The sequence below is a fragment of the Abramis brama genome, assembly GCF_963993115.1.
Source record: "Abramis brama genome assembly, chromosome: 24".
NCBI classification, from domain to species: Eukaryota; Metazoa; Chordata; class Actinopteri; order Cypriniformes; family Leuciscidae; genus Abramis; species Abramis brama.
In genome coordinates this window covers 2,795,025-2,816,701 of record NC_139986.1, presented here as the reverse complement: position 1 = coordinate 2,816,701, position 21,677 = coordinate 2,795,025, and the positions used below count along the sequence as shown (strand labels likewise).

The 21,677-nt window shown below is 40.5% G+C and overlaps 1 protein-coding gene across 8 annotated transcripts in view; it reads left to right on the top strand.

The window, feature by feature from the left end:
* Positions 1 to 21,677, top strand: part of pard3aa (par-3 family cell polarity regulator alpha, a) — a 460,369-nt gene that overhangs the window by 214,731 nt on the left and 223,961 nt on the right. For all 8 annotated transcript variants that reach the window (XM_084102432.1, XM_084102429.1, XM_084102431.1 and 5 more), the window contains 4 exons: positions 5,087 to 5,184; positions 6,524 to 6,607; positions 11,346 to 11,471; positions 18,953 to 19,299. In XM_084102432.1, the coding sequence (XP_083958558.1) occupies positions 5,087 to 5,184; positions 6,524 to 6,607; positions 11,346 to 11,471; positions 18,953 to 19,299 (655 nt within the window). The remainder of the gene's footprint in view (positions 1 to 5,086; positions 5,185 to 6,523; positions 6,608 to 11,345; positions 11,472 to 18,952; positions 19,300 to 21,677) is intronic.

Genomic DNA, 21,677 nt, shown 5'->3' with positions numbered 1-21,677 from the left:
ACACAAATACAAATAAGCATCTTGGAAATGATGAGTAGTGTGATCCATTGACTGTTGTAATGGAGATTTTGTTTAGCGGTGGGATGAAATGACCCTGTGTTTGAGAGAAGGATGTGAAAAACCCAAGTCACGTTCAATTAAATCAGTCTAATTGAGGTAATAGGAGTTGCCTCTGAGGACAGACATACTATAATGGCACATTGTGGCGCCTACAGAAGGCCTTTCATCTCCAATTGAGTACAGCATCTATTTCTTTATCGTCTTGAATCTTCAGTGGGTTCCAGTTGTGTATCACCTACCGACCCTATCAGCGTCATATAAGGGTCACCAGTTCCACCAACCAGACACAAGAGTTTTTGTACAGCCATAGTATTTCTCATACTACTCTAATTTGTTATGGTTGGCTTTTTCTGTGTTGTTTTTTGGGTGTGTTTTACTGGAGGTAATTACCAACTTTTGTACGTAGTCAGGAACTGGACTAAGGTCACTATTATTGGAGGTTGTAAATATTTGGACAATTATTGTTTGAACAAATTGCCCACTTCCTTATATTTTCTTTACGGCACTTTTCCCGGACTTTACATTGGACAGGGATATAGTCCTTTAGATAAAAACGCAGAACTGTATGTTTGTATATAGATTTTAAGATATTCCCCACAATTAGTGTGGAGAATGGAAAATGCGTCTTTGTTTTTGTAGTAGTCTCACATAGCCGTGTTTTTGACTGTCAGCGTATAGTCCAGTCCACTTATTTTTAGCCTACTGATTATTTCTCAGACAGAACACAGAAAACAAAGATAGTTCTACACTCGACTATTAAATTGCCACTAAATACCTCATATGAAATTTTCATGCCACTCACTTTAAAAATGTAGCCAAAATCAGCGACTAGTTCTGGTCTCTTAATTAGACTTTTTTGAGGTGCTCAGACTTGGGAGACCAGCTAAACCAGCTGAAAACAAGCTTAAACCAACCAAGACCAGCAAACCAGCTAATTTAGCCTTTTTCTCCATATTGTGTTCCCTTGCAAATACAATTTATTTTCCATATGAATTAACACACTCTGACTTCAAGAAGTTTGAGGGGGAAAAAAAGCCAAAAATCCTGCTGTTTTTCTGCTAGTGCTTGATGTTGTGTTCTGTATGCATCAGACAAACTGAGGCTGAGACTTACGTTGTGTTATTAAAGTCACCATGAAATCAAAAATTTCTATTCTTATTTTTTTAGGCAAAATATAAAAAAAAAATGTATCTGCGCACATCATTATTTATTTTTTAAATTCATGTTCCTGGTAATCTTGAATCAGAATAAGTTCCTCTTGCAGCATCTCTTCTCTTCTCTGATGACGAGGGCGGGGCAACCTGTCACTCACATGAGATCAGCCAATAGCAAACCACAAACATCCAATCAGCACAATCAAGCCCCGCCCTACATTTGTTCTTGTTCCAGAAGCCGTTTAACTTGGAAATACATCGCAATAAGGAAGAACAGACTTGCAACTTCCATTTCATGCTTACTCTAACTATTGTGATCTTTGTGCGTAAATTCGACCCAATGCTAGAGGGGAAAGCTCCGCTTCTGTCACTAACTGTCATGTTACACCACTGTCAACTGCAAAACGTCCTGATTTCCTCTGGTTGTTCTGGAGGTCAAACAGTGGTTCTCTCCACAGACGTGCCCTTCAAGCCCTGCAGCAAGGCTTCGATAAGATCATGCTGGGCTCTGTTTGGATTTCATCCAACATACTGGATATCAACCATGAATGTGCGAGACTTTTGATTCATTAGCCGCTATAGGCAAATAAATAGAAGACTAACCAAGTGCAGTAAGCAGGAAAACTATTTGCGCTACAAACCAGTGTGTTTATATATACAATAATACATTACATAAATATGATAATATTAATACCAGTTTCAATTTCAAGCAGCATAACACAGTGTTTATAGCTAAAACAGCTCGAAACGTTAAAAATAAGGTGACTAGTTCAAGTTTGGAAAAACGCAGTCCCTTCAGCTCCTCTCGCAGTCTCTCAGTGTGACCGACCTCCTGCATCTGCCAGGAACAATAATATAATGCACTGTCTGTCTAATGGCCAGCTTTGTAACCTCTGGCTTCCTGTAACTGCTGCACTGAGTGGCTTCTGGCCTTCACCCAAGCTCACAAACACACACAAACACACTTATTTTTAGTCGCCACATATCAGCAGACGCCTTAAGCATCCAAATGACAGCAGTGGATTCATCCCTTAAAGCTGATGGGGATCTTCGCCTTTGGGTCGCCCATGAAATGACCTTCTCCATGCAGGAGTTTTTCATTGGAGCTTTTACATCTGGCAGGTGTACAGAGCCGGACAATGGGCTTCTGGCATCCAGCCTCGGTTTCTGTGTCTTTCATTACTGCCGCTACCAGGCAAAGCGACACTTTGTGTTCTGTGCGAATGACTTTGTGACAGGAACCATTCTCTCCTGTCCACAAACTCCTGCACCGACTCTCATGGTCCAGTGTGACGCACGTCACCGCTCAAATCTATCTCTTATTGCTAATAAGCTCATTCTCAGGCGGCAGAAAGCAGAATTCACAGCTGAATAGAGACACTCCAGCACAGCTGCATTCATGTCACATGAACATTTCTCTAACTACTCAATGCATTTCTTTATCTTTTTATTTATTTTTTTATGGTTATGTGAGCAGCTTGTGTTAGGAGAGTTAACAAGGACATCATGTACCTACTTGAGGGAACATCAGTAGCAGTCCTGACCAACTTTGTGCTCTAAACATAAGACATTTATTTACTTATAATACGTACAACCTAAAATAATCATTTAATATTCAAAGACACTTTAAATGTGCATGAAATGTCCATCTATATATACAGTATATAAACACACATTCCATTTAAATAATATATAACTATCAATTAATTGTCATCATTCAAAAAAATTTGAACAATGAATTTACAATAAAATTGGGAGGTAAATAATATCGCAATGAAAATAGATCTAATATCCCTATGTATTTTCCATTTTGAGGAAAAACTGTTAATATTGTATTTATTTGTTTTGTTACATATTGTCCTGTAAATATTGTCTTATTAATTTCCTGCATTTCAGTCCAGACTTTTCTATCATCACGCTTCAAATATCAGATATCAAGATTGAAAATCAGTGAGACGTATATACCTGTCAATTTGGAAATCTGACCCAAATTGATGCAATAATTCTTAATTTAGTGCCGTGGGTGACAAGGTTTGATTGAATATTCCGGATCAAATATAATTAGGATTTCTCCCAACCCAGCACAGAGATACGAAGGCAAAAATCCAGCCATTTCTGTCATTGTATTGGGCTGCAGATTGTTAAACCACAGACAATCGACTGTGTTTGGAGAGGCAATTGACTCATTTTCACCAGAATAAGGGAACAGACCTGGCGCTGCTTTTTTAGAGGTTTGCTAATAAAATTTTCATGACCTCTACTCATTCTTTAACCTCTACAACAATAAAAAGATACAGACAGGGGGAAATAGGACTCCAGTCATCCTCTTCAGACTCGCGGATGCGTGTGGTGGAGGGTGACGGTCTGAAAAGACTGAATGCATTTCCATATAAAGACGGAGAAGTGCTTATTTAGATGTGCTTGACATTTTGGTGAGAGTGGAAGGTTAAGGGTGAGACCACTGGAATATTAATATCCGTGGCTAACAAACCATTGCAGAATCTCGCCCCGTGTCTAGACACTCACTTGGCTTTGGAAATGATCCACAGTCAAGGGTTCGAGGGGAATTAATGTGTGGAATATATTCTGTTGCTAAACTCGATTGAGGAGTTTTTTTTGTTCTTTGGCTCCTTTTTCACTTGCATTGACATGCATTCTCAGACATAAGGAGGCAATGTCGGGAATGAGTGTAAATGTTGTCTTGACAATTTTATTTTTTGTTTTAGACACTTTTTTTTCATGAACTCATAAATATCCCATGAATTATTCCAATGGACTACACTTCTTTCCGTTCTCTTCCAAAACCTCACACTGTAAAAAAAAAAGAAAAAAAGTTGATGCCTTAATTTTTCAAGTACAATCAACTTTGATGTCATTTCAACTTAAATTACATTCGACTGACTTACAAAATTACTTTAATCTTTTATAACTTATAAAAATGTAAAATTGAGTTAAAGCAATGTTATCATAACTTATCATATAATTTTTTACATGTATATCTTCTCACCTATTTTCACTTTAGTTTTCTTTTTATTCACTTTTTATTTGTATTAGGATTATTCACTTTGGGAATGTCGATGGAGTATGTAAAAGCATTAGACCATATAACTTATTTATTATTATTATTTTATCTGACAAATCATACAACATTTATTTATTTATTTATTTAAAATGACATCATTTTGATTATCTCCTGATTTAATGCGTAAGATAAATGTTCTGTTATGCGTCCATAAGTGTGATTGGATCTGACTTTAGAGACTCATTGAAAGGCAAGGTGTAAATTCAGTCCAGCTAAAGAATATTCGGGTTTGAAATGCATGTCAGTGTCGAGAAGGCCTTTGTTTCCTATTAGGCATGACTAAACATTTCAATGATGGCAGCTGAAATGCTTTCTGTGGTCATCCTGTCAATATGTTTGATGGGATATCCTGACTTCAATCCTGCCTCCATTATTTGACAAGACCTTATTGTTATACATTTTTTGAAGAATTGTAAATGACATCTGCACATATCAGATGTGTCAAGAGGTTGAGAAATAGAAAGACGGAGAGATGTAAATTAGATAAGGATAGTGAAAGAAACAAATGAGCATCCACTCAACTCTTCCCTTATCCGATTAGCAGCAGACCTGAGCGGCCGAGCCCAGACTGATTGATGGAATATGAATAATCGATTACAGGCATCTTTTCAAAGGCACGCTCTGATGTCACGACTGCACCAGGGCCGTTCTCTCAGTCAACCTGATTTAAAACAGCAGCCATTATGGTCACTCTATTAGATTAGAGCAAGAGAGGGAGACAGAGACTGGGAGGTTTATGTGAGATGCAAGGTAGAACCATTGACAGTGTCTTTTCTCTGGTGCCCCACAGGAAGAAGAGGAAGACGAGGAGAGAACAGACAACGGGAAGAACGGAAGGATAGAACCGGTGGGACGGGCAGATTCCTGTGTAGAATCAGCCTCACTTGAGTAAGTCGTCACAGGAATTCGTGAAATTGATCCGCTGTGTGTCTTTCTTAGAACCTCATTTGTGTATTAAAAAACAAAAAAACAATGTCTTAAAGAAATTGTTCACCCAAAATTTTTAAAAATAAATAAATAATAATGAACACAAATGAGATATCTAGAAAAATGTCTAGACTGCACTTTTCTATGCAATGAAAATCTATTTACCATTGGCTGTCAAGCAACAAAAAGTCCACACAATGCATATAGTATATTCAAAGTCATCTTAAAATTGAAATCTGGCAATCAAGTGTATTTTTTATATTTCATATACTGTAACAGCTTAATAATAGAAAACTAATTAACATATTTATAGGTTGATTAAAAAGTGTAAAAGTGAAACGACTTTTGAGAATTCAGCCTGCCCAGCATAGCAACGGCTCAACCAATGGCATGAGTTTGGGGGCGGGGCTATCTTTTTTACTGACCAGTGGCAGATGGAGGGTGTGTTTAGGGTAAACTTGCTCAGAAACAATCAGCATTTTTCCACTTATGTTTCTTATTCCTGCTCTTGAAACTACAGAAGTTATCCAGTCAAGTGCAGTGAGAGATTGTAACTTTTCTTTTGTTGTTTGATTAACATTAACACAGATAGCAGCAGGAATATTAGGCTGCTGTCACTTTAAGAGTGAATGCATGGATCTGATATACTGATACACATGCATTTTACTTCTCAACTGTTTACATTTACTCAAGACATAACCGACTATGTTTGCAAGGAAACTAATATGGGCATTTTGACTTAATTGTGTTTGAATATGTTTGTTCGAGCGCAAGAAGCATGGAACGGTTCAATTCAGTAAAACTTTATTTCAAGTATCAAATAGTTTTTAGTTTTAGTTCATTATAATAACCCTGACTTACCAAAACCAAAAGTTTAGGAATAATTCATGGTGAAATAGCCTTAAACTGCATGGAAAAGAACGCAGCACCTCATCAGTGTTGTTGTCCTCTCCTTATCCCATGTATTATTGCCATATGTTTTCTCTCTCACAGGTGTAGTGTTCTCCCTGACTTTTAAAAAGCCCAGAACTAGCCCACTGCAGGCCTCAATCTGATCCTAATCACTTAATTGAAGTGTCTGTTTGGTTCCTCCATCGACCCGTGTGTCTTAATGGCCCCTGGAGTTATAGATGGACTCATACTGGGCTGGATCTAAACTAGCGTTAGCGTCCAGCGGCTCATAGCGACTCATAGCTGCTCTGTCATCTTCTAAACTTTTTATGTATTGCCTTTTCTTTGTTTACTACTTTTCTTCTGTTTTGTTTCTCCTCACATTCCCCTCATTTTTCATTGTCCCTAGTGAAATGTTAAAGCCGGTTGAGGTGTCCAATGGCGGCGGGCCCCTAGGAATCCATGTGGTGCCTTTCAGTGCCAGAGATAGAAGGTAAAGCTCTACAAAAGTACATTGTCTACCATGAATTTGTTTTATTCTTGCCAAATCATTCCATATACCATGTGTTTTTAATCTTTTACACCCTTTATGAACATTTCTTTGCAGTTTTGTTCTTAATAATCCAGTTGTGTCCTCTGCATCCTTCAACTTTTTTTCATACCTTGACAAGTTTCCCTCAAGCTGTCTATGCGGACGTTGACGATTATTCCCCAGCATGTACAGTACCACCCATTCAGGATAGTTTTTCTTCATTCCTCAAGGACGTATTGACAGTATGGCGCTCTCTCGAGTGGGTCTGTGGGACTTTCTAGAACTAGTGTATGTTCTCCAGTTGAATAATGAAAGCAAAGCTTCATGGAATGGGACACTGCTAAACAAGGACAAAGGGGACACGGGGCATGGCGCTGAATGAATTAGTTAACTTTATTGCTATAGGAAAACCTCAATCCGGCCAACTCAATTCATCTAATCTGCTTCACCCAATCTGACTAAAAGCTCATCCATATTATGGGTCGTTCACAACATCCAAGGTCAGCTGTTGTAAGAATCACCAAATGAAAAAAGGAAGGTGCAAATTAATGAAAAAAGTGTTCAAATGCTGTAGATGACGACTATAAAGGGATTTTCTGAGAGCTTTTTATCAGCTATAAAAACGCACAACCTTTTCAGACCTAATTTGATGCTGGTATATAAAATGAATGTCAAGCCGAAAAAAGAAAATAATATAATATGATGAGTTTCAGTATTGGATTCATGGTAAAGGGATAGATTTAATAATAATAATAATAATAATAATAATAATAAAAATAATGATAACAATTACCACAATTATCATCACAAAAAAAAATCAAAAAAATAATATATATATATATATATATATATATATATATATATATATATATATATATATATATATATATAAAATGCCCAAGAACTAATATTCGTTTAATTATTAATATGCTTGACATAATAATACCTGCAATGGACATATTTAATTTAATTTAATTTAATTTAATTTAATTTAATTTAATTTAAAAACATTTTTATATGATTTCATTGTATTACTTTATTTTATTTTATTATTTAATTTAATTTTTAATGAATTTTTTTATTTATTCATTTTATACTAATAGTAGGCTGTGAAATAAAGCTTGAAATATATTGTTACTGCACCTTAAGAATTGAAACATTCTTATATTACAGTGACAATGCCACTCTTTTTTGTTTAATTCGCACATATCTTATCAAATGCATACATCACCATCTTTTTTTTCCCCGCTCACATTCAGTAGCAATCCGTCCTTGTCGTCATGTCCTTGTATAAATCTCAGTGTTGTAAATGGTCACAGACGTGATATTTTAGTTAATAACTAATCAGAACTGTCAATTATACTCACCCAATCACAATGGCACACTTCCACAGCAGCGCATCTGTAATGACTTCATCAGCCTCTCGCCGTGTGATTGGTGCGAGGTGTTGAATGTTCACTCATTAGCATCTTGATCGAGGGCACTGAGGTGACGGAGTGTGAACTTCTACAATGACCAGTGTCTTCTCTCTGCCAACAGCATGAGGCGTACGACATCTCAGAAAATGACACGCACGCGGAGTCTTGCGGAAACATGACTCCAGTAACGAGATCTCATCACATGACCAGTGTTCACGGCAAACAAGTCAGGGTCTAATTGCTCGCCATAAATGGATCCTGATTGCATTGTTATTCAATTAAAGGCAGTGGAAAAGAACAGGTGGTCTCCTTCTCGCTTAGTCTTCTGGGCCATCACTCAACAGACAGGCGTCTCTGGTTATGCTAAAGCCATTTAAAAGTGGCAGTGGACTGTACAAGTCTGGTTTCACTCAATAGAGCTAAAACGATCTTTGGCATATATGCTCCAAATTCTGTACATTTCTTTGATACCACATTGTCAAGTGCTCCAAACAGGACACTAAAGGAGATTATATTAAATTGCGAAAGGTTCTTACTTTAATGGAAAAATGCATACTTCTGAGTAAATAATCTGTCAGTATTGAGAAATAATAGTCTTGCATACTTTTAGGACTTTTATTTATGGATATGGATTTATGGATAGAATGCAAATTGGACACAGCCTCACGGTATGGACACACTAAGTGCTCCATTGGCTTCCATTTATACAGATGCAAATGCCAAAGAGAAGAAAAGCAAGGATATAGTATTCACCTTTTGCTCTGTACAAAAAAAAAAAAAAAAGCCATTGGAAATTCTGACCTGCAAATTCATATAGCAAAACAATTACCAAAATATCCCAGATAACATGGATATTAATTGGAAATGAGTCAATATTACATTTCTGGCCAATATTATGACTGATAACTGATAAATGACAAATATTAAAATGACCATTTTGTCTAAATAAAAAATAAATAAAAAAACACACACAAAAAAAATGTTCCTTTTAAGTGCTACAAGTGAGTTTAAGCATTGCAACACTATATATGAAGTATGAAGAACTGATATTCATTTAGAGATTTGGTTTAATATTATGGCTGAAAACCCATAAATGGCTAAAAAAAAAAAAAAAAAAAAAAACTCTTGTCTAAATAAATAAAACAAATGCTACACTTAAACAAAAGTCAATAAATGTTTAAAATGCAAGTGAATTTATGCATCACAAAAATATAAAGTACTGTATAAAATTCATGTCCATTTTAAGATTTGCAAAAAATCACATTAGTGTTATTATATTATTAACATTTTGAAAGTTTATCTTTAAGTGAGCGATGGATGGCAGATGTAATCTATAAATTAAGGGCAATGCTAATGCACAGTTAAACTAATGTACACTTACAGATACATGCATTTCCAGTTATAGGATAATGAATGCATTAATGTTTTTCATTTACAGCATATCCTGTCGGCCATATTTGTTGCGTGTTTTGAGGTAATTTTCCATGCTTGAAGTTTAGCGTGACGCACCTCTCCTTCTTTAAGCTGATGAATAATGAGCCTCTACAGATTGTACATCAGTCCAGTGGGAGTTGAGCTGATCCTCGGCTTCCCACAGCTGGTTTACATCCAGATTATGAAGACAAAGTGCAAGCTGTGTAATTACTTCACAAGACCACACCATAGACTCCGCACAGCCAAGATCTCCACTCAAACTAATCACATCTTTCTAGTACACAGTTTGTTCCTTTAAAGGATGGTTTGATCTCTCCATCCATCCATCCATCTGTTTCTCCAGCTCATGCAATGAAAGTTTTTACGACATAATGTTTCTTTCTCCCACATCCCTCATTCAGCTCAGGTTCTGCTGTCTGTGCATCCATAGGATCTATTCCCTGTCTTCTGCGATCGGCACACACACATTCATGCTTCCTAAACGTATTAATGTATTGTTTAGTAAAAGTTTGGTGTTGAAGATTCCTGATGCAGACTCAGGCCTCAGGAAAGAGGAGAGAGTTCGTAAGCTCTGTTTATATCAAAATCTCCTCTGCTCTTTTTTTTAAACTCATCCGATTCGACGTGCGTTTCACATGATTATATCTCAGGGTTTGTAGATTAGGGAATCTGAAACCACTGCAGGTCTGAGAACCGGGCCAAAAAATCCATATGGCCAAAGTGGGCTTTAGTTCAAAAAGCCTTTTTTTTGATGTATTGAGTTGAAAGAGCCGCTAGGAACAGTAAACTTTTCAAAAGTTCAAGATCAATGGGATGTGTATTCTTTTTTTCTTTTTTTTATAGTTTTTTTGTTTTACTTTTTTCTTTGATAAATGTGACAGCTCCCTCTATTTTTGATCCTTTTTGAATATGACATAAATATTGTGTTCATATCTGTCTAATCTTGTCATGAAAGGATGCAGTGGACACACAGTTTTTGTTTTGTTTTTAATATAGAATTGTAGTTTTGTGACTTACATGCATTTACCATATGACCTATGATAACCATAGTTTCCAACAAAAAAATACAGTTATTTTCAATACAGTATGAAATTATTATTAGTAATAATAATTTATTGTGATACTCTGCTGTAGTAACAAATATTTTAATAATAACAGTTACTAATTAATAATCATTTATTTAAATATTGTGTAATTTAATAATCCTAATAATAATAATAAGGGTAACACTTTATAATACAGTGTCCTTGTTACATGTTACATGTAGTTTATATAGTAATGCTATAAATTATGCATAATTACATGCAACTAACCCTCAACCAAACCTAATCTCAACCCTATAGTAAGTACATGTAAGTACTTAATATTACTCAGTACTTAAATGTAACAAAGACACCTTATAGTAAAGTGTAACTACTAATAATAACACAAAGACACTGTCCAATTTGTTATAATGTAAAGAAGGAACAGTACATGCACTTACATTTACTTGCATTATACTTACCTCAGAATGTACTGTGTAATATAATCTGGGTTAAGTTTAGGTTCAGGGTTAGTATCTAGCTATTGTAATTACTGTAATAAATACATGTACATGGGGAACAGGACTGTCTACCCAAGTAACAATGATTGAAGTAACTGGTGTTTTTGCTGAAGCTGTGGTTACCGTAGTAAATATTTGTAGCACTCTGAGCTACAGGGGTCTCCTGATTTCTCGAAATATCTTTAAAACAGCAAGAACAACTGACTGAATGATTGTAATTGCACTGAGTTCTCTGACAGTAATGTGTGCTGTGTCTGATCTGAGACCAGCGCTGTGTGTCTGATGTGTGCTGTGACTGTTCCAGGACTCTGGGTTTGTTAGTGAAGAGGTTGGAGAGAGGCGGAAAGGCGGAGCGGGAATCTCTGTTCCAGGAGAACGACTGTATCGTCAGGATTAATAACGGAGACCTGCGCAACATCCGATTTGAACAGTAAGCCTCTCTCTGGAGGAGACGGAGAGAACGTCTTTACCTCTTGTTTCTCTCACAGCTGCTGCTCTGCTTTATCCTTTCAACCTCTCTGTCCTTTTCACACTTTCATGAGCTTTCAGTCTTCCTCTGAGCTTTGAAAGTCTCCTCAGTCTGGCCGTCGACCTTCACAATGTTCTTTCATCTCCTCTCTCGCTAACTAAACAAAGACAAACATCTCTGTTCAAAGCTTGCAGAAGTTGTCAATGAGATCAGTTGGAACAATAGAGGTCTCTGAAAGGTTTATTATAAAAATTTCCTTGATTTCCCTGATGTCTGATGCACTATGATACTGTTATACTGTATGATACCCACTGATACTGTTACTTAAAAGTAACTCAAAAATCCCTCCTCAGTCCAAAATTTCTTTTTATTGAAATTAACCTCCAAAAACTTTCTGAAATTATATTATATTATATTATATTATATTATATTATATTATATTATATTATATTATATTATATTATATTATATTATATTTAATTTTTTTGTTATTTTATTTATTTATCTGTCTATCTAGGACCCATTGACAATGTTAATTTGCTACTTTTGCACTGAAAGAAGAACTGTTGGCGATCATATGGCTATTCATATTACTTCTGAATTTAATAGTGGGCTTAATCACTTCACTAATAATTGTGCACAATATTTTACACACAATTTCAGCCGCATTCACAACAGCCGCATGCACACTTTTTTTCGTTTTACTTGGGACAGCAAGCAAACACCCTAGCAACACCCTAGAGACTTGACTGTGGACTCTTTTCACTTGTAAATGCAATATCCTAGTAACACCCTAACAACCATCTTGCTACACCCTAGCAACCAACTAGAAAGTAAATGCAAGACAAATTGCAACAAAAAAGCACTACTCACAGCAGAAAATTAAAGAAAATACACTTTATTTTAAGGTGTCCTTGTTACAGTATAATTACAGTATACATTTACTGTGAGTACTGAGTAATATTAATTAACAACATGCACTTACTATAGGATTAGGGTTTTGAATTAGGTTATAGTTGTTACTATAACTTCATGTACCAAACACACCATAAAATGCAGTTGAAGTATTATTTTCCATCATCTCAGTAGCGTAAAGTAGCGTACAGTTTGCTGTAAGGCAGATTTTGATGAACAGATATGAATATTGCTTGTAGAAAAGAGGTCTTCCTTCCACATCTCTCATGACGAGCTTCCTTTGGCCCGCTCTCGGGTGTCTCGGCCTGGTCCAGATGATCACGTGCATGAAGAGAGCAAACTCAACAGGAGAACACCCACTGGAAGAGGAGAGCACTGGACAGGGTTCGACAGGGCACTGGAAGAGGAGAGCACTGGACAGGGTTTGACAGGGCACTGAAAGAGGAGAGCACTGGACAGGGTTCGACAGGGCACTGAAAGAGGAGAGCACAGGACAGGGTTCGACAGGGCACTGAAAGAGGAGAGCACTGGACAGGGTTCGACAGGGCACTGAAAGAGGAGAGCACTGGACAGGGTTCGACAGGGCACTGAAAGAGGAGAGCACAGGACAGGGTTCGACAGGGCACTGAAAGAGGAGAGCACTGGACAGGGTTCGACAGGGCACTGAAAGAGGAGAGCACTGGACAGGGTTCGACAGGGCACTGAAAGAGGAGAGCACAGGACAGGGTTCGACAGGGCACTGAAAGAGGAGAGCACTGGACAGGGTTCGACAGGGCACTGGAAGAGGAGAGCACAGGACAGGGTTCGACAGGGCACTGGAAGAGGAGAGCACAGGACAGGGTTCGACAGGGCACTGAAAGAGGAGAGCACTGGACAGGGCACTGGAAGAGGAGAGCACTGGACAGGGTTCAACAGGGCACTGAAAGAGGAGAGCACTGGACAGGGTTCGACAGGGCACTGAAAGAGGAGAACACTGGACAGGGTTCGACTGAAAGAGGAGAGCACTGGACGGTTCGACAGGGCACTGAAAGAGGAGAGCACTGGACAGGGTTCGACAGGGCACTGAAAGAGGAGAACACTGGACAGGGTTCGACTGAAAGAGGAGAACACTGGACAGGGTTCGACTGAAAGAGCAGAGCACAGGACAGGGTTCGACAGGGCACTGAAAGAGGAGAGCACTGGATAGGGTTCGACAGGGCACTGAAAGAGGAGAGCACTGGACAGGGCACTGGAAGAGGACAGCACTGGACAGGGTTCGACAGGGCACTGAAAGAGGAGAACACTGGACAGGGTTCGACAGGGCACTGAAAGAGGAGAACACTGGACAGGGTTCGACAGGGCACTGAAAGAGGAGAACACTGGACAGGGTTCGACAGGGCACTGAAAGAGGAGAACACTGGACAGGGTTCGACAGGGCACTGAAAGAGGAGAGCACTGGACAAGGTTCGACAGGGCACTGAAAGAGGAGAACACTGGACAGGGTTCGACTGAAAGAGGAGAGCACTGGACGGTTCGACAGGGCACTGAAAGAGGAGAGCACTGGACAGGGTTCGACAGGGCACTGAAAGAGGAGAGCACTGGACAGGGCACTGAAAGAGGAGAACACTGGACAGGGCACTGAAAGAGGAGAGCACTGGACAGGGCACTGAAAGAGGAGAGCACTGGACAGGGCACTGAAAGAGGAGAGCACAGGACAGGGTTCGACAGGGCACTGGAAGAGGAGAGCACTGGACAGGGTTCGACAGGGCACTGGAAGAGGAGAGCACTGGATAGGGTTCGACAGGGCACTGAAAGAGAAGAACACTGGATAGGGTTCGACAGGGCACTGAAAGAGGAGAGCACAGGACAGGGTTCGACAGGGCACTGAAAGAGGAGAACACTGGATAGGGTTCGACAGGGCACTGAAAGAGAAGAACACTGGACAGGGTTCGACAGGGCACTGAAAGAGGAGAGCACTGGACAGGGTTCGACAGGGCACTGAAAGAGGAGAGCACAGGACAGGGTTCGACAGGGCACTGAAAGAGGAGAGCACTGGACAGGGTTCGACAGGGCACTGGAAGAGGAGAGCACAGGACAGGGTTCGACAGGGCACTGGAAGAGGAGAGCACAGGACAGGGTTCGACAGGGCACTGAAAGAGGAGAGCACTGGACAGGGCACTGGAAGAGGAGAGCACTGGACAGGGTTCGACAGGGCACTGAAAGAGGAGAGCACTGGACAGGGTTCGACAGGGCACTGAAAGAGGAGAACACTGGACAGGGTTCGACTGAAAGAGGAGAGCACTGGACGGTTCGACAGGGCACTGAAAGAGGAGAGCACTGGACAGGGTTCGACAGGGCACTGAAAGAGGAGAACACTGGACAGGGTTCGACTGAAAGAGGAGAACACTGGACAGGGTTCGACTGAAAGAGCAGAGCACAGGACAGGGTTCGACAGGGCACTGAAAGAGGAGAGCACTGGACAGGGCACTGGAAGAGGACAGCACTGGACAGGGTTCGACAGGGCACTGAAAGAGGAGAACACTGGACAGGGTTCGACAGGGCACTGAAAGAGGAGAACACTGGACAGGGTTCGACAGGGCACTGAAAGAGGAGAACACTGGACAGGGTTCGACAGGGCACTGAAAGAGGAGAACACTGGACAGGGTTCGACAGGGCACTGAAAGAGGAGAGCACTGGACAAGGTTCGACAGGGCACTGAAAGAGGAGAACACTGGACAGGGTTCGACTGAAAGAGGAGAGCACTGGACGGTTCGACAGGGCACTGAAAGAGGAGAGCACTGGACAGGGTTCGACAGGGCACTGAAAGAGGAGAGCACTGGACAGGGCACTGAAAGAGGAGAACACTGGACAGGGCACTGAAAGAGGAGAGCACTGGACAGGGCACTGAAAGAGGAGAGCACTGGACAGGGCACTGAAAGAGGAGAGCACAGGACAGGGTTCGACAGGGCACTGGAAGAGGAGAGCACTGGACAGGGTTCGACAGGGCACTGGAAGAGGAGAGCACTGGATAGGGTTCGACAGGGCACTGAAAGAGAAGAACACTGGATAGGGTTCGACAGGGCACTGAAAGAGGAGAGCACAGGACAGGGTTCGACAGGGCACTGAAAGAGGAGAACACTGGATAGGGTTCGACAGGGCACTGAAAGAGAAGAACACTGGACAGGGTTCGACAGGGCACTGAAAGAGGAGAGCACAGGACAGGGTTCGACAGGGCACTGGAAGAGGAGAGCACTGGACAGGGTTCGACAGGGCACTGAAAGAGGAGAGCACAGGACAGGGTTCGACAGGGCACTGGAAGAGGAGAGCACAGGACAGGGTTCGACAGGGCACTGGAAGAGGAGAGCACTGGATAGGGTTCGACAGGGCACTGGAAGAGGAGAGCACTGGACAGGGTTCGACAGGGCACTGGAAGAGGAGAGCACTGGATAGGGTTCGACAGGGCACTGAAAGAGAAGAACACTGGACAGGGTTCGACAGGGCACTGAAAGAGGAGAACACTGGATAGGGTTCGACAGGGCACTGAAAGAGGAGAGCACTGGACAGGGTTCGACAGGGCACTGGAAGAGGAGAGCACTGGACAGGGTTCGACAGGGCACTGAAAGAGGAGAGCACAGGACAGGGTTCGACAGGGCACTGGAAGAGGAGAGCACTGGACAGGGTTCGACAGGGCACTGAAAGAGGAGAGCACAGGACAGGGTTCGACAGGGCACTGGAAGAGGAGAGCACAGGACAGGGTTCGACAGGGCACTGAAAGAGGAGAGCACTGGACAGGGTTCGACAGGGCACTGAAAGAGGAGAGCACTGGACAGGGTTCGACAGGGCACTGGAAGAGGAGAGCACAGGACAGGGTTCGACAGGGCACTGGAAGAGGAGAACACTGGACAGGGTTCGACAGGGCACTGAAAGAGGAGAACACTGGATAGGGTTCGACAGGGCACTGGAAGAGGAGAGCACTGGACAGGGTTCGACAGGGCACTGAAAGAGGAGAACACTGGACAGGGTTCGACTGAAAGAGGAGAGCACTGGACAGGGTTCGACAGGGCACTGAAAGAGGAGAACACTGGACAGGGTTCGACTGAAAGAGGAGAGCACTGGACAGGGTTCGACAGGGCACTGAAAGAGGAGAACACTGGACAGGGTTCGACACAGGGCACTGAAAGAGGAGAGCACTCGACAGGGTTCGACACAGGGCACTGAAAGAGGAGAGCACTGGACAGGGTTCGACAGGGCACTGAAAGGGCACAGCTGCGGGATAATTCATAATCTAATCTAAAACTCATTTACATACATCATTCAGTCCGCTTACACAAACTCAACACCACCAGTTAATTTCCCCAGTGTCCCAAAGCATTATAATGTTTTAATTGCTTGGCTATATTTTTGCATGAGATCCAGTCAGGACCGTATATATCGTTGAAACCCAGCGGGGTCACCCAGTTCTCAAGGATTAAACACAACCTTCTGTGTTACATACACATCAGGTCGATAATGTGAGTGTAATACATGTTAAGATATTGCAGCCTTTTGTTCTTCGTACACTGCCATTCCCCAGGGCTTTCGACTCGTCGGTTCGATACGGTAGTCATCCGTAAACAAACTCGCGGTTTATGCTTCCGTGTACATGCACTTGTAAAGTCGATCCGCAAGAGACTAACGTTTTAATCTTCGCTGTCGCCGGTTTCTCTCACACATGAGCAGCCAGATGCTGGAATCACAATATTCTCTTTATCTGGCTTTGTCTCTCTCTCTCTCTTGATTGTGCTCCATGTGGTATAATTCATAACGATATTCTAATCTTATTGGATTGTTTGCATGGGTAAATATTTATCAGCGGTTGATCTAACTCAATGTAATGATGCGTTGATGGAGTCATTTATTATTCAATCAGACAGAGTGAGTTTGGTGATTAGCCACGTGTCACAGCTCTGCTCGTCTGCTCACACACACACACACACACACCCCCCGCTCGCTTTAGAGGCGGGTCGGGACACATTTGCATAAAAATAGATGGGTGTCCCTAAAGTGAGACGCTACTTGCTCTCTAGATGCAGAGATTGGTCTAATGAAGAGTTTATTGAGATGGAAATAACTTGCTGCGATGGTTCTTATGTTAAAGGAGTAAACAGAAACACACACGGCTGTTGAGCTCGTATTCCTCTGCTATTTTGTGTGCTTCTCGTTGAGTTTGAGTTTCCCGTGTCAAACAATCTATATGCAAAATAGTGAAATTAACCTGTGATATCGATGTGCTTGTCTTATATTTGTTTGGTGTTCGTAGCCTACACCAAAAAAATTAATAAATAAATGTTTTAATCTCGTTCGACGTTCTTTTTCCAGTGAACACAAGCTGTGCTTCTATATATAATGGAAAGTAAATGGACACTGGAGCTTCAAATTTCCCAAATCTGACCAAAAAAGCAACATAAAAGTGGTCTGTATGACTTGTGCACTGTATTTCAAGTATTCTAAAGTCATGTGATTGCTTTATATGAAGAACAGGCTGACATTTTAAATATTATTTGCTGACAATTTTCCGTAGCTTACAATTTTTGCTTGTAAAATATAAGATTCAAAGACGATCGAAAGTGACTGTAAAGACTTTTACATATTTGCAAAAGATTATTTTTCAAATAAATGCTGTTCTTTTGAACTTTTTATTCATCACAATATGAAGCAGCACGACTGTTTACGACATTGATAATAATCATAAATGTCTCTTGATCATCAAATCATCATATTAGAGTGATTTCTGAAGGATCATGTGACACTGAAGACTGGAGTAATGATGCTGAAAATACAGCTTTGATCACAGGAATAAATGACACTTTACTTTATATTCACATAGAAAACAGCTGATTTACATTCTAATAATATTTCACAATTTTACTGTATTTCTAATAAAATCAATGTATCCTTGGTGAGCATAAAAAAAATCTTACCAACCCCAAACTTTTGAACGGTACTGTATAAGTCATATAGCATATGCACTAATTTCATGACTCTTATGTTGCTTTTTTTGAGTGATTTTTTTTTTTTTTTTTTAATTCCGGAGAACTATTCCTTTAATAAAATAACCTCATTCTGTGACTCATTGCAATTTAATACATCTTATAAAAAATAATATGCATCAGTTCAGTGCCACTCCATCATAACATGATCTGTTATTTCTTTATTTCTTTGACTTATCCAGGTTATATCTGCCCGTGTCTTGTACGTCTGATCAGTTATTGTCCTCCATGTGCCACACTTATGAAAACAGATCCTGCTTTCCTGCCTCTAATACGTTTCCCTGCTTCCTCCCCAAGGCTTTGCGATTATGGAAATGGCAGATAATGTGAATTAACCTTGTTTCCAACTGTACTAGTACAATTAGCCAGCGATTAAGCAAGGCAACCTTTCGACCTCTCCATGTGCTCTGCTTTTAACAATCCCAGTACTTAGGATGAGCCTGTTCTGTAATCGACAAAGAGATACATCCTTACTGAGACGTGTGTGTGTGTGTGTGTGTGTGTTGTTCTCTTCCTCAGGGCCCAGAATTTGTTCAGACAGGCAATGCGTTCTCCATTCATCCTGTTCCATGTAGTTCCAGCGGCGAAGAAAGCCCAGTACGAGCTGCTGTCTCAGAATGAACTGGGCCTTCAGACTGGTTCTGGTTCTGGTACTGGTAGTCTGTTGGGAGGAGGCGTGGACTACAGCCCGCGGAGAATGTCCAAAGCGGATTCGACCCGGAGCTATCCCACGTTACCACACACAGCGAGCTCTTCCAGCGTGAGCCCGACAGGCCCAGTCCCAACCTCCAGGCCCACCAGCGCCACTTCCTCCGTGGGATACTCCAAAAAGATCGGCCGCAAGTTCAACGTCCAGCTGAGGAAAGGTACGGTCATCATACACATCATTCACAGCGCTTCGAGGTAAACGGCCTTTCTTATGAGGAAATGTACCTGGTTAATGGGAATATCCTGCTATGTCTGATGAAGGTCCAATTAATTGAATTTAAACGTCAAAATTAACCAAAATATTTAATGTGTTCCAGTTTTGTGGAAATCTACAGATTTTCTGTGGTTGAAGATTCTGTTCCTTCCATTTTGATCTTTTAGTATTTGTTCTAGGTTAGAATATCTACTAATTCCATGAAACCAGATCAGTTTACTTGAGAAGAAGCACTGCATAACATACTAAGACTTGTTTTAATGAATTGTTTCATCAATACACAAGTGTCTTTTCTTACTCCCATCCATCCATCCATCCATCCATCTTCCATCCATCTTCCATCCATCCACATCCATCCATCCACTTCTATCCATCCATCCATCCATCCATCCACATCCATCCATCCATCCATCTACTTCTATCATCCATCCATCCACTTCCATCCATCCACTTCCATCCATCTACTTCTATCATCCATCCACTTCTATCCATCTACATCTATCCATCTATCCATCCAAATATGCCAGTTCAAAATACACTAGTAATATAATAGTGTTAAATATACATTCTCTGAAAATAAATCTTAATACCTTATTAAAATAATTACAAATATTTTTGGTTGGTAATTTCAGGTGAAAAGTTAAAAAAGTGATAAACAAAATGTAAGACTTGTTTTGCAGTGTGTACCAATGCTATATTATTTTTTACGTACTGTTATAATATTTATTAATTATTTTGTAATGTATTTTTTCCATGCTTATTCATTTTTTTCCATTTCTGTTTTGCATTTCTGTTTTATTTCAGTCTCAGTTTTAGTAATTTTAGTACTTAACTATTTATTTTATTTTCAGATTTATTTTAATCAATGTAAATTATCTGTAATAGTTTTAGTTATCAATAACAAGACTTATATGGCCAATATAATGAGATCCCACATTTAAACATGCATGAGCCATTGGCTTCAACAGGGATTTGATTCTAGTCTCTTCAGAAGACCTCATGGTCCACCAGATGTTGGAGTAAAGTTCATCCTAAAGGTGTTTTCTGCGGTTCAGGCCTGACAAGTTCTTCCACACCTGATGTGGAAAACCCTTTCTATATCGACCTCGATTTGTGCACAGGCGTATTGTTTAAACAAACTGTTGGAACACATTAATAAACACGCGTCGCAATAAGTTTAAACTGGAATAATAACCAAAGTCATTAATTGGATGCCAGTATCCAGATGCATATGCAAACAATACACTCCCCTGAGATGTCTTTTCATCTTATTTATTGAAACGCCCTTGAAAAAAATAAATAACATGCGATATGTGTTTTTAATTTATTTATTTGCTTGTTTTCCTCTGAAGTTGCCTCTATTTTCTGCTGTTTTAATAGCTGATGATATCTGTGTGAACGGTGGTGTATCTTTTCTGCTGTAGTGCCTAGCATTGTGTAACTAATGCAGTTTAGTACTTCAAAGGACTCTATCTGCCATTGTCAGGAAGTGTGTATACAGACTCACACACGGGTCCAAATCCCATTTGTTCTGCACGGCAGCTGCATCTCAGCATTTCACACCGCAGGAGAACTAGAAATGTCTATCAGAGATATGACAAACACACCCAAACAGACACAAACACACGCATACTTATGCATAAACCAAGACGCGCTCACACACACACACACACATGTCTGAGGAATATCTATTACTGCTTAGGCAGCAGCGCTTCTGATCTCTACTAGCGGCAGCTTTAGAAAAGAAAATTCTCAAACGTCAAGCCAGAAAACTTTCTCTTCCTCTGATGTTGTTTTCCCTCCTCTCTCTTTGTCACCATGTCCTCATTTTAGCGATGTCGTAATCACACGCTCCAGCTTGTTTAAATGAAAGAGCAAAACGAGCTTTCTTTGTCACCGGGCTTGTCGTATGCGCATCTATTAGGTTGGCGCAGCAGGAGAAGAGAGCGGTAAAGACACAATTAAATCCTGACAACAAATGGGCCGGGCTTCAGCGCGGTGTGAAACATCCAGTGTGTCGGGAGGCCAACGCCACGCTAGCCTTTGAAAAGGGAGTTTTCAGCTGGAGTTGTGAGCCTGTCGAATGTCGTTTGGGTGTTACTTAAGAGCATAGTGTGCGTGTGTGTGTGTGTGTGTGTAGGCTTTTTGGACTGTAATATTCGGGTTTAAAAGTTGCCTGACTGTCCTCACAGTATCGGGATGCATCCTAGTTAGCTTAGCCCTTGTGAAAAACAAGTACACTTTAACACATTTTATTGCAGAAATAATATACTTTACATGAATGCGAACTGAATGTAATGTTTTTAGACACTTAATTGCAGA